At 42.3% G+C, this 14025-nt stretch overlaps 1 protein-coding gene across 3 annotated transcripts in view; it reads right to left on the bottom strand.

Moving 5' to 3' along the window:
- Positions 1-14025, bottom strand: part of UBE3D (ubiquitin protein ligase E3D) — a 155387-nt gene that overhangs the window by 130239 nt on the left and 11123 nt on the right. For all 3 annotated transcript variants that reach the window (XM_021091912.1, XM_021091918.1, XM_021091928.1), the window contains exon 3: positions 11962-12052. In XM_021091912.1, the coding sequence (XP_020947571.1) occupies positions 11962-12052 (91 nt within the window). The remainder of the gene's footprint in view (positions 1-11961; positions 12053-14025) is intronic.

Below are 14025 nucleotides of genomic sequence, written 5' to 3'. Positions count from 1 at the left end.
CACTGCTTGCAGTATTATTTTTCCCCTGATTAAAATAGTAATACACACTCACTATAGACAATTTTGAAAATGTAGGGAGGAGGTACAAGGCAAATAAAAACCATCCTTTCCTTATCCCCCATGGACAGGTAACTGCTTTTTACAGGATGGCCTATTTCCTTGTCATCCTTTCAGGAGAGACAGCTATACACATGTACACAGTCTGGAGTCAGAGGAAATACACACACTGCACATTGCTTCCATTGCTTTAGTTAGTTATATTGTGATTCTTAATGACTCCATTCTGCTCCACAGGTATGCCAAAACTTTTTAGATCATTCCCTCACTGTTAGATATCTGGGTTTGGGTTTTTCATTATCAACAACCGTATAATGAACAGTCCTGTATGAAAATTTGGGCACACATCAGATTATTTCCTTGGGAAAGAAGCCTTTTAAGTGTGTGATCATGAGCACAAATGATATGTACATATTCTTTTAATTTTTAATTTTTTTAGGGCTGCACCTGCTGCATATGGAGGTTCCCAGGCCAGGGGTCAAATTAGAGCAGTAGCTGCTGGCCTATACCATAGACACATCAACACCAGAAATGAGCCGCGTCTACAACCTATACTACAGCTCATGGCAACACCAGATCCTTAACCCACTGAGCAAAGGCAGGGGTCGAACCTGTGTCCTCATGGATATGAGTCACTTTTGTTTCCGCTAAGTCATGACCGTAAGCCAAGAGGGGAAATTCTAATATGTATATTTTTTAAACCCAATTCCCACGTTGACAGACTGCTTTCCAGAAAGGCTACAGTAATCTATAATTTTTCCATTTACCTTCTTCAGAATTGCATACTATCATTTTTCCATGTAATGGGTGAAAATGTTCTTGATACTGCTATAATTGGTAAATTCTTTAATTATTGGTGAGGTTGAACTGGCTTTCATATTTATTCATCACCGTGCTGCTTCTGTGAACGGTGACCAATGGCTGTTTTCCAGTCAGGTAGGAGTATGTTATATTGATATATCCTGTATCTAAAATCTGTGACAAATATCTTTTCAGTGTTATTGCCTTTAATGTGGTTAACATGTCATAAATTTCAAATCACCCAACCCTTTCTTCTGTGATTTTTCTTATTACTACTTTTTAATAAGCTTCTAATTTTGGCGTAATTTCAGGTTTAAAGAAAAGTTACAAAGATAGTACAAATAGTTTTCATATACACTTCACCCATCTTTCCCTAATATTAGCATCTTAGATTACCTTGGAAGATGTGTCTAAGCTACCAACTTTGCCCGGATTCCCCTCTTTTTCTGTGCCAGGGTCCAATTCACCATAACATGGAATTTAGTCATCATGTTGCCCCTGTCTCCTCTGTGACAGTTTCTTCTTGTTTTTCAGGACCCTGAGATTTTTGAAGAGTACTGATCAAGAATCTTACAGAGTATCCCTCAATGTGAGTCTGAAGTTTTTTCAAGATGAGATTGGGGTTGGAGTTCCCGTTGTGGCTCAATGGGTTAAGATCCCGACATAGGGTCTGTGAGGATGTGGGTTTGATCCCTGGCCTCGCTCAGTGGGTTAAGGATCTGGTGTTGCTGTGGCTGTATTGTGGGTAGCAGATGTGGCTCAGATCCTGCATTGCTATGGCTGTGGTGTAGGCCGGCAGCTAGAGCTCTGATTCAACCCCCAGCCTGGGAACTTCCATGTGCCTCAGGAGTAGCTGTAAAAAGAAAAAAGAAAAAAAAAAAAAAAAAGATTACACTGGGGCCATGGCTTTGGGGGTGATAGGATTTCTCATCAAAAGGTACCAGAAAGAACACTAGACATATGACTTATCACTGAGGGTGTCAGCCTTGAGCCCTGGGTTAAGGTGGCATCTGCTAGGTTCCTCCCACCCTCATGTACACTGATACTTGGAAGTGAGTTATTAGGTCCAGGACACCCTCAAGGGGAGGGAAGTTCAGCTCTACCCTGACATTATTTTTTAGGATTCCAGTATCTTTATAATTAAGGAGCCCCCTATACTTGCTACCAGTTTTCGTTTTAATGGTTGCATTTTTTTTTTTTTCCTGGACAAATAAGGACACTTGAGACTTTTCCAGGAAGACAGTCAAACATCGTTTACCTCTAAATCAGGTAGATTGGTACTCTAAAAGGAAAAGAAATATGGGCAGGATGATGAGGACATTTCAAAATAATTTATCCTGAAAAAATGAGAATGCACACATGCTCCTGGCCTTCCTAAGGCCCTTGAACACTGTAGAAGCTTAAGGCACCCTGATTACTTGCTCACTTCTGCTTCAATCAGCTGGACCATTTTCCCCCAAGGGTCAACTGTATTTTTTTCTTTTTTTCTTTTTTAGGGCCATATCTGTGGTATATGGATGTTCCAAGGGTAGGGGTGGAATTGGAGCCACAGCTGTCAGCCTACACCACAGCCACAGACAGCAACAAGGAATCTGAGCCACATCTGCGACCTACACCAAAGCTCATAGCAACACCGGATCCCTAGCCCACTGAGCGAAGAGGCCACAGACTGAATCAGCATCCTCATGGATACTAGTCTGATTGTTTCCACTGCACCATGACAGGAACTCCCAAGGGTCAACTGTATTTGATCACAGACCTGTTTATGCCACATGTTATTTGAGCTACTTAATTTAATTAAATAGTATGTAAACTGAGGAAATATGAATTGCTATGCCTCTGAAAACTACAGATTTCAGACTCTAGTCAGTTATTCAAAAAAAAAAAAATCACTGGTGGAACATGGGAGGTGAGGGAAGAAGAGTAAAAATCTAGAAGAAATCAAAATGCTCCAGGGTCTGACCTCTCACTCCACTGGAAAGAAAGCCAACTGGAAACTGTGGATAATGAATTTAGGATGGTATGAGTGCACAGAGCTGAGAGTCCACAGGGGCAGACATATATTCAACACAAAGATATTAGTTCCCTAATAAAACACTAGCACGTTAATGTATGTGTGCATGCTTTAAATGAAAATATTTGAGATGCAAATGAATCATCTTTTAATGATTCCTCTTGTGTGAACCCTTTTTCTTTGATTCGCCAATCAACTCATAAAAGGGCAATTATAATATGGAAGAAGGGAGACACTGAACAACTCCAGAGGACAGAGGCAGGAACCAGAAAGGCTGGTTTTAGTGTGACATAAGCAAGAGGATTCTCTTTCAAAGTCAGAGATGCCGCACCACTAGACATCACTCAAACTGCTGAGCCTATTAAGGAGATTAGGACACGATTCTTTAAACATACATTTTCTAGAAATCTACTAGGAGTCAGGCATTCTGCTGAGACAAAATATTAATGCACAGAGTCCCTTCTCTCAAGGCATTCACCTTCTAGTAGGAAATATATATATATGTGTGTGTGTGTATATATATATATATATCAATAAACCAATAACAATACCATAATATAATAAGTGCTCAGAAGAGCAGTCCTAAATTCCTGGGAGATGGGGAAGGGCAGAGAGGATGGATCAGACCTCTTTGAAAGTCTGATGAAAGCTTCAGCCCCTTTCTTCAAATATAGATTCGCACCTGTACACAAAATCTGCACATTACTTCTGGGGACTTGTGGATTTGCAAAACCAATCCATGAATTGAGGGTAATATGTACAAAGTGCTAGAGGAGAGAGTGTACGTGCACTTCAGAGAAGAGGTACACCTGAGTTGGTCTTTGAAGGATGAATAGGAGTTCTCTAGGCAATGAATAGAATTAAGGTCATCACAGGGGTAGGAACAATATGAAGAGTCCTAGTGCTGCAGTCCTAGTGCAGGCACGGTGCCTGAACCATAGGGTGAGCTCTTAAATATTTGCTGAAGAAATGAACTAGCATGTTTTGGTAACTATAGCATGTGAGGCCCCTGGTTGGATCTTTGGCATGCTCAGATGACAGGGTTAACGAATATTTGCCCTTGCTCAAGAATCTGAGCTTTGGTTTAACCACTTGGACCTGTTACCCTGGAAACCAAGTAGACAGAAGGCGTTGATTATATTGCTAGGCAACACTGATTATGGTAAAAATGATCCCTGATTGGTGCATTGCATTTGGACTAGGAAGAAGTTTATATGAGATGTAAATATCAGATGTGAATGTCATACTTTAAGTTTCCTCAATGCAGGAGTTCCTGTCATGGTGCAGTGGTTAACGAATCCGACTAGGAACCATGACGATGCGGGTTCCATCCCTGACCTCGCTCAGTGGGTTAAGGATCTGGCATTGCTGTGAGCTGGGGTGTAGGTCGCAGATGCGGCTCGGATCCCGAGTTGCTGTGGCTGTGGTGCAGGCCGGCAGCTACAGCTCCGATTCGACCCCTGGCCTGGGAACCTCCATATGAAGCAGGTGCGGCCCTAAAAAGACAAAAAAAAAAAGTTTCCTCAATGCAGTCCTTTGTGGGGAACCCTAGAGACTATGCCAAAAAATTACTGCAAGCACTACTGGCTGCTTAGGGGATGAGGCTTCTTCTTCGCACAGCTCCTGCACCTGCTGGATATGAATCCTGTACTTTGTACCTGGAACCATGTCACATGGGGAGACTAGAGTCCCCAGAGGGGTAAGAGACCTGCTACTTGAACTGCTGCAGGCCCTCTGCCGAGAGGAACTCCTGTACTGCCTGTGGTAGTGCTAAGTTCATGTGTAGATGAACCTGAGAAAACCTCAGGTGGGCACCACACACAACTTATTCCATGCAATGCTCACAACAACCTGGTGAGATAAGAATTTCCATTCTCCTGTTACAGAAAAGAAAAGGGAGGCTCAAATATGTTCAATAATCATACAATGTTCAATAATCTGTACATGTTGGAGTTCCCTGGTGGCTCAGCAGGTTAAGGAGCCAGCATTGTCAATGCTGAGGCTCGGGTCACTGATGTGACTCAGGTTTGATCCCTGGCCCCAGAACTTCTGCATGCTGTGGGGAGGACCAAAAACAAACAAACAAACAAACAAAAAACCCTATACAAGTTCACAGAGCTGGAGGTGATGAATGACAGCAGCATCTTAACCAAGTCTTCTGGGCTCCAAAACAAATGCTTTCCCTAGGAATATACTATCTTCCCACAGAACATCAGTAAAGGGGCCCGGGGAGGTGTGGTGATGTAGACTAGACCTCATGGGGTGCAGTGCCAACCTAGGGGCGGGCCCTTGGTTTCCATAGGAAGGTTACAGAATTCGGGTGGGAAGGGATGGGTCAGATTTGAATTCGGACAAAGAAGGGGAGGAAGGCAAAGAAATGTGCCTGTTTAGAGTAGGAGCTGGGCCTAAGCAAGCTCCTAGATCTTCTCTATGCTTTGTCCCTGGACACTGCGTATGACACAGATCCTCAACGCAGTGCTGGAGACAGAAAAGTCAAAACCGCACACGCCATCCCAGAAATGAAACTGCATGAAGATTTACAGAGGCCCTAGAGACTTGCACATTCGCACAAAATGTGAGATTTCAAACTTAATGTGCCCCTGCATTACAGTGCATGAGAGCTCCGCTACACCCCATGGCTAACTACCTGAGACACGGCGGACGGTGGGGGGGGGGCATGCAGGAAAGCGCCTCATTCACAAGTCACTGCAAAGATAAAAGTGTTTTCACAGCACAAAGAAATTTTCTGATGTTTGAAAAAAAACAAAACCTTTAAGAACAAAGGATGTATTTTAATCACAGCTCCAAAGAAAGTATTTCTATTGAAAACCCTGAAACTCTGATACCATCTACTTCCCAAGAGAACTTTCTAAATAAAATAAGTATCATTTTTTTTTCAGAGTAGTTTTTAGGTAAAAAACCTGCTGAAGATCAGAAAAAGAGTGCAATGATTTCTTGAACTTTCTCTCAGCTTAAGAATCTATGATGAACAGCAATACATGTTTATAATTAATTAAAATGTGCTAGTTATTTTATTTTTTTTTTTTTTTGTCTTTTTGCCATTTCTTGGGCCGCTCCTGCGGCATATGGAGTTTCCCAGGCTAGGGGTCTAATCGGAGCTGTAGCTGCCAGCCTATGCCAGAGCCACAGCAACTCGGGATCCGAGCCGCGTCTGCAACCTACACCACAGCTCACGGCAACACCGGATCGTTAACCCACTGAGAAAGGGCAGGGACCGAACCCGCAATCTCATGGTTCCTAGTCGGATTCATTAACCACTGCGCCACGATGGGAACTCCTTTAGTTATTTTTAATGCATCTTAAACATAAGCTTTGGGAGAAAATAAAATGCACAACTTAAAATGTGCATTTCAATTTAAATAAAGTTTTATAATTTTAACATGTAATCAAACATTGAATGATGGTGTTTATTTAAAACTTAAATATAAACAAGAAAATGAAAGGCCTTAACTTTAAAAGCAACCATTATTCAGTGATAATAACAATGGTAATAACAGAGCTTTCACACTGGATTAGAACCAAGTGGACAATAAGAGTTGCAAGAAAAACATCAAGTATCTAAAGCTCAAGATAAAGCTGCTGGAATTTAGATAAATTCAGCTGGCATCACTCAACTGGTGGCCTATACATCCTACAAAACTAGCTTTGCATTCATTTTATTACCACTACATAATACATGGAGACCCTTAAAACTATAACCATCTTATTCCAAAAGTTTGTGCAATGTTACCAATAATTCAGTTTGTGCCTGTACTCTTTTCTCATCTCTTTGTTCTCTTTCATAGACAAGAGACTATTCATAGGAGTAGTTATTTTCAGACTGTAATAATAGCTGGCCTGTCAAGTGGGCCAATCCACTGGCTGGATATTCTGACATCTCTTATGTTTCCCTAAGTCTATTCTGCTTGTTACCTGCTAAAGTCTTACTGCCCTCATAGGCTGCTGGGCTCACACCCAGCTCTGCCCAGGTGGAACAGCAAAAGCCTTTCCAAAGACCTCAAGAAAACGTTTTAATGACTTAAAAATCAGGCTTATGTTTGAGCCAACCAGTATTATTCAAGTCTGACATGAATTTATTTCTAGATGACACAACAAATTCCAAACACAATGACCATTCAGCTGCTTCTGTGACTACTCACAGAGAAGTAAGTGTTATTATTATTGCTGCTTGATATTAGGGACTGTTACTCTCAACAAGAGCATAATCAAAAATTATAAATGTTTGACATGAGTCAGAATGGCCATCATTACAAAGTCTACAAATAACACATGCTGGAGAGGGTGTAGAGAAAACGGAACCTTCTTACACTGTTGGTGGGAATGTAAATTGGTGCATCCATTATGGACAACAGGATGGAGGTTCTTGAAAAAAACTAGAAATAGAGTTTTATATGAGCAATCTCCCTCCTGGGCATATATCTGGACGAAACCATACTTCAAAAAGGTAACATGCACCCCTATGTTCATAGCAGCATTATTTAGAATAGCCAAGATCTGGAAGCAACCTAAGTGTCCATAACAGATAAATGGATAAAGAAGATGTGGTACATATGTGCAATGGAATATTAGTCAGCCATAACAAAGAATAAAATAATGCTATTTGTAGCAACATGGATAGACCTTTAGATTCTTATACTTAGTGAAGTCAGACAGAAAAACCAAATATATGATAATATTTATCTGTGGAATCTAAACTATGATACAAATAAACCTATACACAAAACAGAAACAGACTCACAGACACAGAGAACAGACTTGTAGTTGCTAAAGGGGGACAGGTGGGAGAGGGAGGGAGTGGGAGTTTGAGATTAGCAGATGCAAACTTTTAAATTTAGAATAGATAACAATAAGGTCCTACTATATAGCTACAGTAGGAACCACATTCAATATCCTGTGATAAACCATAATGGAAAAGAATATGAAAAAGAATGTATGTGTGTACATATATACATTTATATATACATATTATGTGTGTGTATACATTTATATATATTCATATTACATGTTATGTATATAACTGAGTCACTTTGCTGTACAGCAGAAATGAACACAACATTGTAAAACAACTATACTTAAAGAATGTTTTAATTATACATATTCAGACAATTTTTACAGAAACTCTCTGCTGAACTGGTAAAAATGCAAATTGGAGAATTTTATTGTAAAAAAACAAGGCATTATTTGTTCTCAAATAACCAAAACAAATGGCTAAGAACATGGGATTCTGAATGAAAAAAAAAAAAAAAAAAAAAAAAAAAGACTGCTGTAATTAGCAGGCTTCATGCACCCTGGTGCTAATAAGTATTAAAAGCCATTAGTGAGTCTTAATAGGTTAAACAGCCTTCTGCACCTGTAATTTGCTTGACAAGAATCTTTTTCATTAAGGAAAAAAAAAAAAGAACAAGCATTAGTCTTGCACGACTCAAATAATAATGATTCACACAACCCAAGGTAGAACTTTTTGAGGTTTACTAATCACAGAATTTTCCTGCTGGTGGAACTCTTAAAGGTTTATCTGATTCAACCTCCAAATTTTACATATGAGGAAAGTGAGGCCCTGATGATCTAAGTGACATGTTCCCAGATAGAAAGGCTAGCCTTTCTCTGCTCCAGTGCTCCTAATACAAGAAGTCCTGCTACAGAGAGACCACTGTTCTCCAAGGTGCCTTCTTAAAAAGGATGCCTGTGGGGGGTTGACTTTGATTACAGCCCATACTGGCCTCCTTCAAAATACCTTTGGTTTTTCTTTCTACTTAACAAGCACAGATGTCCTTACCACCTGCATGGAGCAGATAACTGAGGGAGAAATGAGAAGACTACTGGGCTTCACGCAAACAGCTAGCATGACATCCTTGTGCAGACACTGGAAGAAGAGTGTTTTTCCTCAAAACAGAGTCGCCGGGCTAGCTGCCTAAGAGGGAAATGGCAGCAAAGCCTTGTGGACCACAAAGGGTTCCTCCAAGTTGCTCAAAAGGCTTCCACATGCCAGACACACAGGTGTGATAGACAACGGCGTCTAGGCCCTGCTGAGGCCAGCAAGGGCTAAGTCACGTCCACTGTGGAACTTCTCAGAGAGAAAAAGGGGGAACGGGTCATTTCCCCGCAGGCCTAAGAAACAGAGTCCTGAATCAGAAACAGTAGATAATTTGCTAGTTTACTGATAAGGCCAGTCACAGGAAAGGGGGCAAAAGGAGTGTATAAAGCCAATTAAAAAGAACTTAAGTACTGACTAAGCGTATTTACTATTATACATTACAGCCTCTAACCCTTTCCACAAGGTAGGAAAAGAGGTCCTTATTAGGACTACTTAAGAGGAAGCTGACTGAGGTGACATGGACAAGATCCCCCAGCCTCTTATGGTAAAGCTGCGGTTCAAACCCCAGGATTAGGGAAGTAAATATGATCTTTCAGTGGCAGCTTCTTAGTCCTCCTCGTTCTCAAGCCGTCGGTAGTAGACAGGACTGAGCCCAAACAGAAGGTGCAGCTCCTGAATAGTAAAAATTCAGGCTACCGCTTATGGTTTTCATGCCCACCATCCTTTTCTCATGCAACCCAAGTATCAGGCGGTGATGAAAGAGGTCCCATTTCAGGCAAGCACACCAAGAAATACTGTTCCACCTCAGCTAACTCGCTCCCCTGTAACATCCAGGGCCCCTCACCACTGTAGAGACGTGGCTGCTTCAGAAACTGGTCATGAGAGTTAAACCAAAGCCTGAAATAGACTGAGAAAAGGAACACTGTCTGGTTAAAGTCCAATGTGACCTGGGATCCTTGCGACCTTTCAGGCGATGCTGTGGGCCTGCCCAGAGCGGGCATTGCAGCAGCTCTGCCTGTAGGGCCACTGAGCCAGGGCTTTCTCCGCCACTCTGCAGACCTGGGGTCACCCCACTGTTTCCCCAAAGTGATCACTGGGAGGAGGCTCTGTTCACAAGCCCCACTTACAGTGGCATAACTGTTCATGCCCCAATAGGCCTGGGAAACTGCCTGGAGTCTGAGAGCCAGCAGAAGCTGGCAAAAGCCAAAATAAGCAGCCTAACGTTGATCTGACTCAATCTTGTGCGGATTTAGTGACAAGGAACCACGCCAATTGTGAAGGGCTGTGGTGAGGTTGGTGATGAGAATGAGTCTCCGAGGAGCTATCACATACTGAACGCTTTCCCCTTACCTCATTCAATCCTCCCCCAAGCCCGCTCCTACTGTTATCTGTACTTTGGTAATAAGAATACTCAGGAACAAAGTGGCTGAGGTAACTTCCCCAGGGTCACCCCTACTACATGAGAGATGCAAACCCTGAGAGTTGGGCTGCCCGGCCTCCAGTGCTGGCGGCTATATTGTCCCACATTCTAAGTATGAGTGGGGGTCAGGGACGCTGGAATCCAGGGCCTACAGTTTCATTGGGAAGACAGAAATGTAGTTCCCCTCCCCTTCAGGGTTCAGGGAAGGCTCTGGGCGGTAGACTCCCCAGTTGCTGAATGTAGGAGGTGCTCACAGGAAGGAGATGGAGCTGGGGTGCATCATCCTAGGGAGCAAGTAGCTTTCATGAAGGCCTAGAATGGAGAGGGGCATGAAGAGACTGGTACTTCATGGAATATGTATAAATGATGGTGTGTGGTTTGGGTGGGTTGGGACGGAGGTGGGGGAAAGGGGCTAAAACATGCAGATGGAGAGGTAAACGGGCAAGGTGATAAAGCACCTAGGGTACCCTGCTGAGGTCTTACAAAATTTATCCTTGAAGACATGGGAGGCCACAGGAGGGCTTGAGCAGGGAAAGCAAGATGCGTTTGAGAAAGACAGCTGGGGGATATGGACATGATGGGAGGGGGGTGAACCCAGAGTTAGTCTCAGTGGGTAAGGCGCTGGCAGCAGGTGCCACTTGGCCAGAGGACAGTGGCCTCAACCACAAAGTAACAAAAAGCAGAGAAATGTGAAGAAGGAGGGCAGCAAGTTTCCAGTGATGACTATCCATAGGGGACAGAGGAAGCAGAGGAGACATTTGGGGCTCTACCTTGAGGACCAGGGATGGGGTGTCTCAGGTATGTGTACTTCTCAGAGGAAACCCAGCTGACAAGGAATTCTAAATTCTTCCCTTCAGTACTGTTTTCAACATGAAGGGCTCACTCTGCCTTTCCAACCTTCGGGTGATCCAAAGCCAGAAATCTTGTTTGTGCCCAGGAAACAGGAAGGATGACAAGAGGAAGAGAGAAGGTGGAAAAATAATTAAAAGAGATAAGGTGGGAACACCAAGAATATGGCAAAGAGCCCTTCCTATCACTGGGAGGTACCCACAGGGCACCACAGGTCCGGGTGACAGGGTTACCCTAAGCATCGAGGAAAACTTAACCTGTGCTCTGTGTTAAGAAGCAGGGACACGGGCAATGGGGATTTTAGAAAGGCACTGAGGAGTTCCCATCATGGCTCAGGGGTTAAGGAACCGACTAGTATCCATGAGGATGCAGGTTTGATCCCTGGCCTCGCTCAGTGGGTCAAGGGTCTGGCGTTGCCATGAGCTGTGGTGTAGGTCACAGAAGTGGCTTGGATCCTGCATGGCTGTGGCGCAAGCCAGCAGCTACAGCTCTGATTGGACCCCTAGCCTGGGAACCTCCATATGCCATAAGTGTGGCACTAACAAGATAAAATAAATAAATAGAAAGGCACTGATAGAAATAGTGCCAGTAAAAAATTGTGCTGCAAAAGTTTCTGTTATTTAGAACACTCAGTTAAGGTGGAACACCTCCTTCACAAGGATGATGGATAAAGTGTACAATAGATGCCAGTCTGTTTTCAGCGGAGAGGAGCTGGTCTATACCAGCTCTTCCTCCAAGAAGAGCCTCCCTCCCTCACAGCCAGCCTACTACTGTCCCCTTCTGCCAGGTAGAGAAGACCTCACTGCTCTGTGACTGCTGGAGAGTTTGGGGCTTGGTTTTGTTCAAAATGACACTGAGCTGGCTCTCATTTGCAGGCCACAATTTGCTCATTTGCTCCCTTGGCAGTTCCTTCAAAAATCCTGATAGAAAAAGAGAACGGCATTGCCAGGCACAGAATGAGTCAGTGTTAAATACGCTCCTTACCTGTCCCTTATTATGACTTCACCACAGGACTGGCAATAAAATGTGCAACATTCGTGGGCTTGTGAGCTTTGATTAAACACTGAAATCAGTTCTGGAGGAAATCAAGAAAACAGCCAATCTTAGAGGTTTGGGACAAAACATATTAACATACTTAAAGCATTTAATAGCCACAATAAATTACCATCAATAAACACTGTTTATGATCTACAGAAGTACACATTTAATTAGTATTATCGGATGACACCACCAGAAGCAAACATTGGGAAGTGTTTGCAAAAACAACAGATTTTGCTAAGTGTTTCAGAGCTAGGTACTCCCTCAGATTATCCTTGTAACATACCGATGAGTTGAAGCTCTCATTCTAGAAATGCAACATTAAGGACAAGGGAAAAGGGGTTATTTCCCATTGAGCTAATCACACAGAGCTGTACAAGCCCAGCTTTCCTCGGCTATGCTTAGGTACAGCTCTCCGTCCCTGCAATTGCTGGTAAACAGAACTCTGAAATCTAAGTTTAATTAGATTTAAACAAGGTTGATGCCTGCTGTCATCTTACCAGTACATACAAACAAAATCACTCTTGAAACTTGTCTTTATCGGGCAGGTCCTTGGGGATGAAAAGGCTCCAAGGGAAGAGTTCAATCTTCCAAAACTCAATTTCTGATTAAAGTGTGGGAAAGCACATATTTCCCATTTTATGTGAAAGAGCAGAAGAAGGCAGTATGTTCCCTTAATTTGCATTATTTCATTCATGAAGAAAGGAAACTTTCATTTCCAAAAAAAAAAAAAACAAAAAACAAAAAAACCCAAACAAAAAACAAAAAGCCAAACCTACAAAAATATGCCGTTAAGAAATCTTAAGAAATGAGGTTGGTTTATGTTACCTTGTATGTATTTTAGGATTTAAAAAAAAAAAAATCAATGCTAGAAAGTTTAAGCCTCGGCAGCTAAAAATTCTTCTGTTTAATTTCTAGGATTCCCCTATGGCACACAGTATTCTTAAACACTGAGCAGATAATAAGTTGATGTGGGCAAAGACATCCAAAATTTTCTTTTCTGAACCAAATAAAAAAATTTTTCAGTGAAACACTGCCCTCTGCTGTTCACCCAGCATGATGCACAGGCTCAAGGTCGAGTCAGAACCTTGCGGGGAAACACTGCCCCCCTGGGTGGTGGTGGGGAACTACATCTGGAGCAATGGAATTTACTGCAGCCAGTTCTGATCAAGGGTCAAGATCTATGCATTCAAAAACAGTTAAACTTGGAGTACCCTGGTGGCCTAATGGTTAAGGTTCTGGCATTGCCACTGCCATGGTGCAGGTTCAATCCCTAGCCCAGAAACTTCTGCATGCCACAGACAAGACCAAAAAAAAAAAACAAAGGGAAAAAAAAAACCCAATAAAAATACTGTAACTATATGTCGACTCTTGTCCTTAAAACAGTATTGCTATAGTTGAAAAGTCAACTTTGTAAAAACCCTAAAATACAACTGAACACTAAAAATGTCAAAACTCGCTTCCTACAACAGATTCTGATTCAAGTTTATATCAGTGTGCCCCTATCTGATATTTATTCATTCAGCAAATATTTATTCACCACTTATTATGTGGAAAGCACTAAAGCAATTAAGTGCTGCGGCCTCTATTTTGCATACCCCTTCATGCACTGCAGAACAGGCCTTTGAATGTTTTCCTTTTCAGACAGTTGTATAAAATACATTTTAAAAACGTAAAAAGAAACTGGAGACCCATGAATGCCAACAATAAGCAAACCAACACACAGTAGCCGATTTCTTCCATCCAGTAGTTAAAACTAAAAAATAATGTTTGCTTATTTAAATTTCTTTTTAAATAGTTCAGGTTTTGCTCTTTGTATATTAACTGATGCAGAATATAGGTAGGCCACATACTAATTCTGTCTCTGGAATGTCTCCGCCCCTCCTCTCTGTGAGTCCTCAAATTACAGTCCCAGAAAACTAGCAGAGGAGCTGAAAACACTGCTTTCACGCCTGCCTTTCCTGTTTCATGAGGTGATCCAAGATTCCTGCTGTCATTTCTGTTCATCAT

The sequence above is a fragment of the Sus scrofa genome, chromosome 1 (assembly GCF_000003025.6).
Source record: "Sus scrofa isolate TJ Tabasco breed Duroc chromosome 1, Sscrofa11.1, whole genome shotgun sequence".
Classification (NCBI taxonomy): Eukaryota; Metazoa; Chordata; class Mammalia; order Artiodactyla; family Suidae; genus Sus; species Sus scrofa.
The sequence above is the reverse complement of the archived record's forward strand: the minus strand, read 5'-3'. Positions and strand labels throughout refer to the sequence as shown.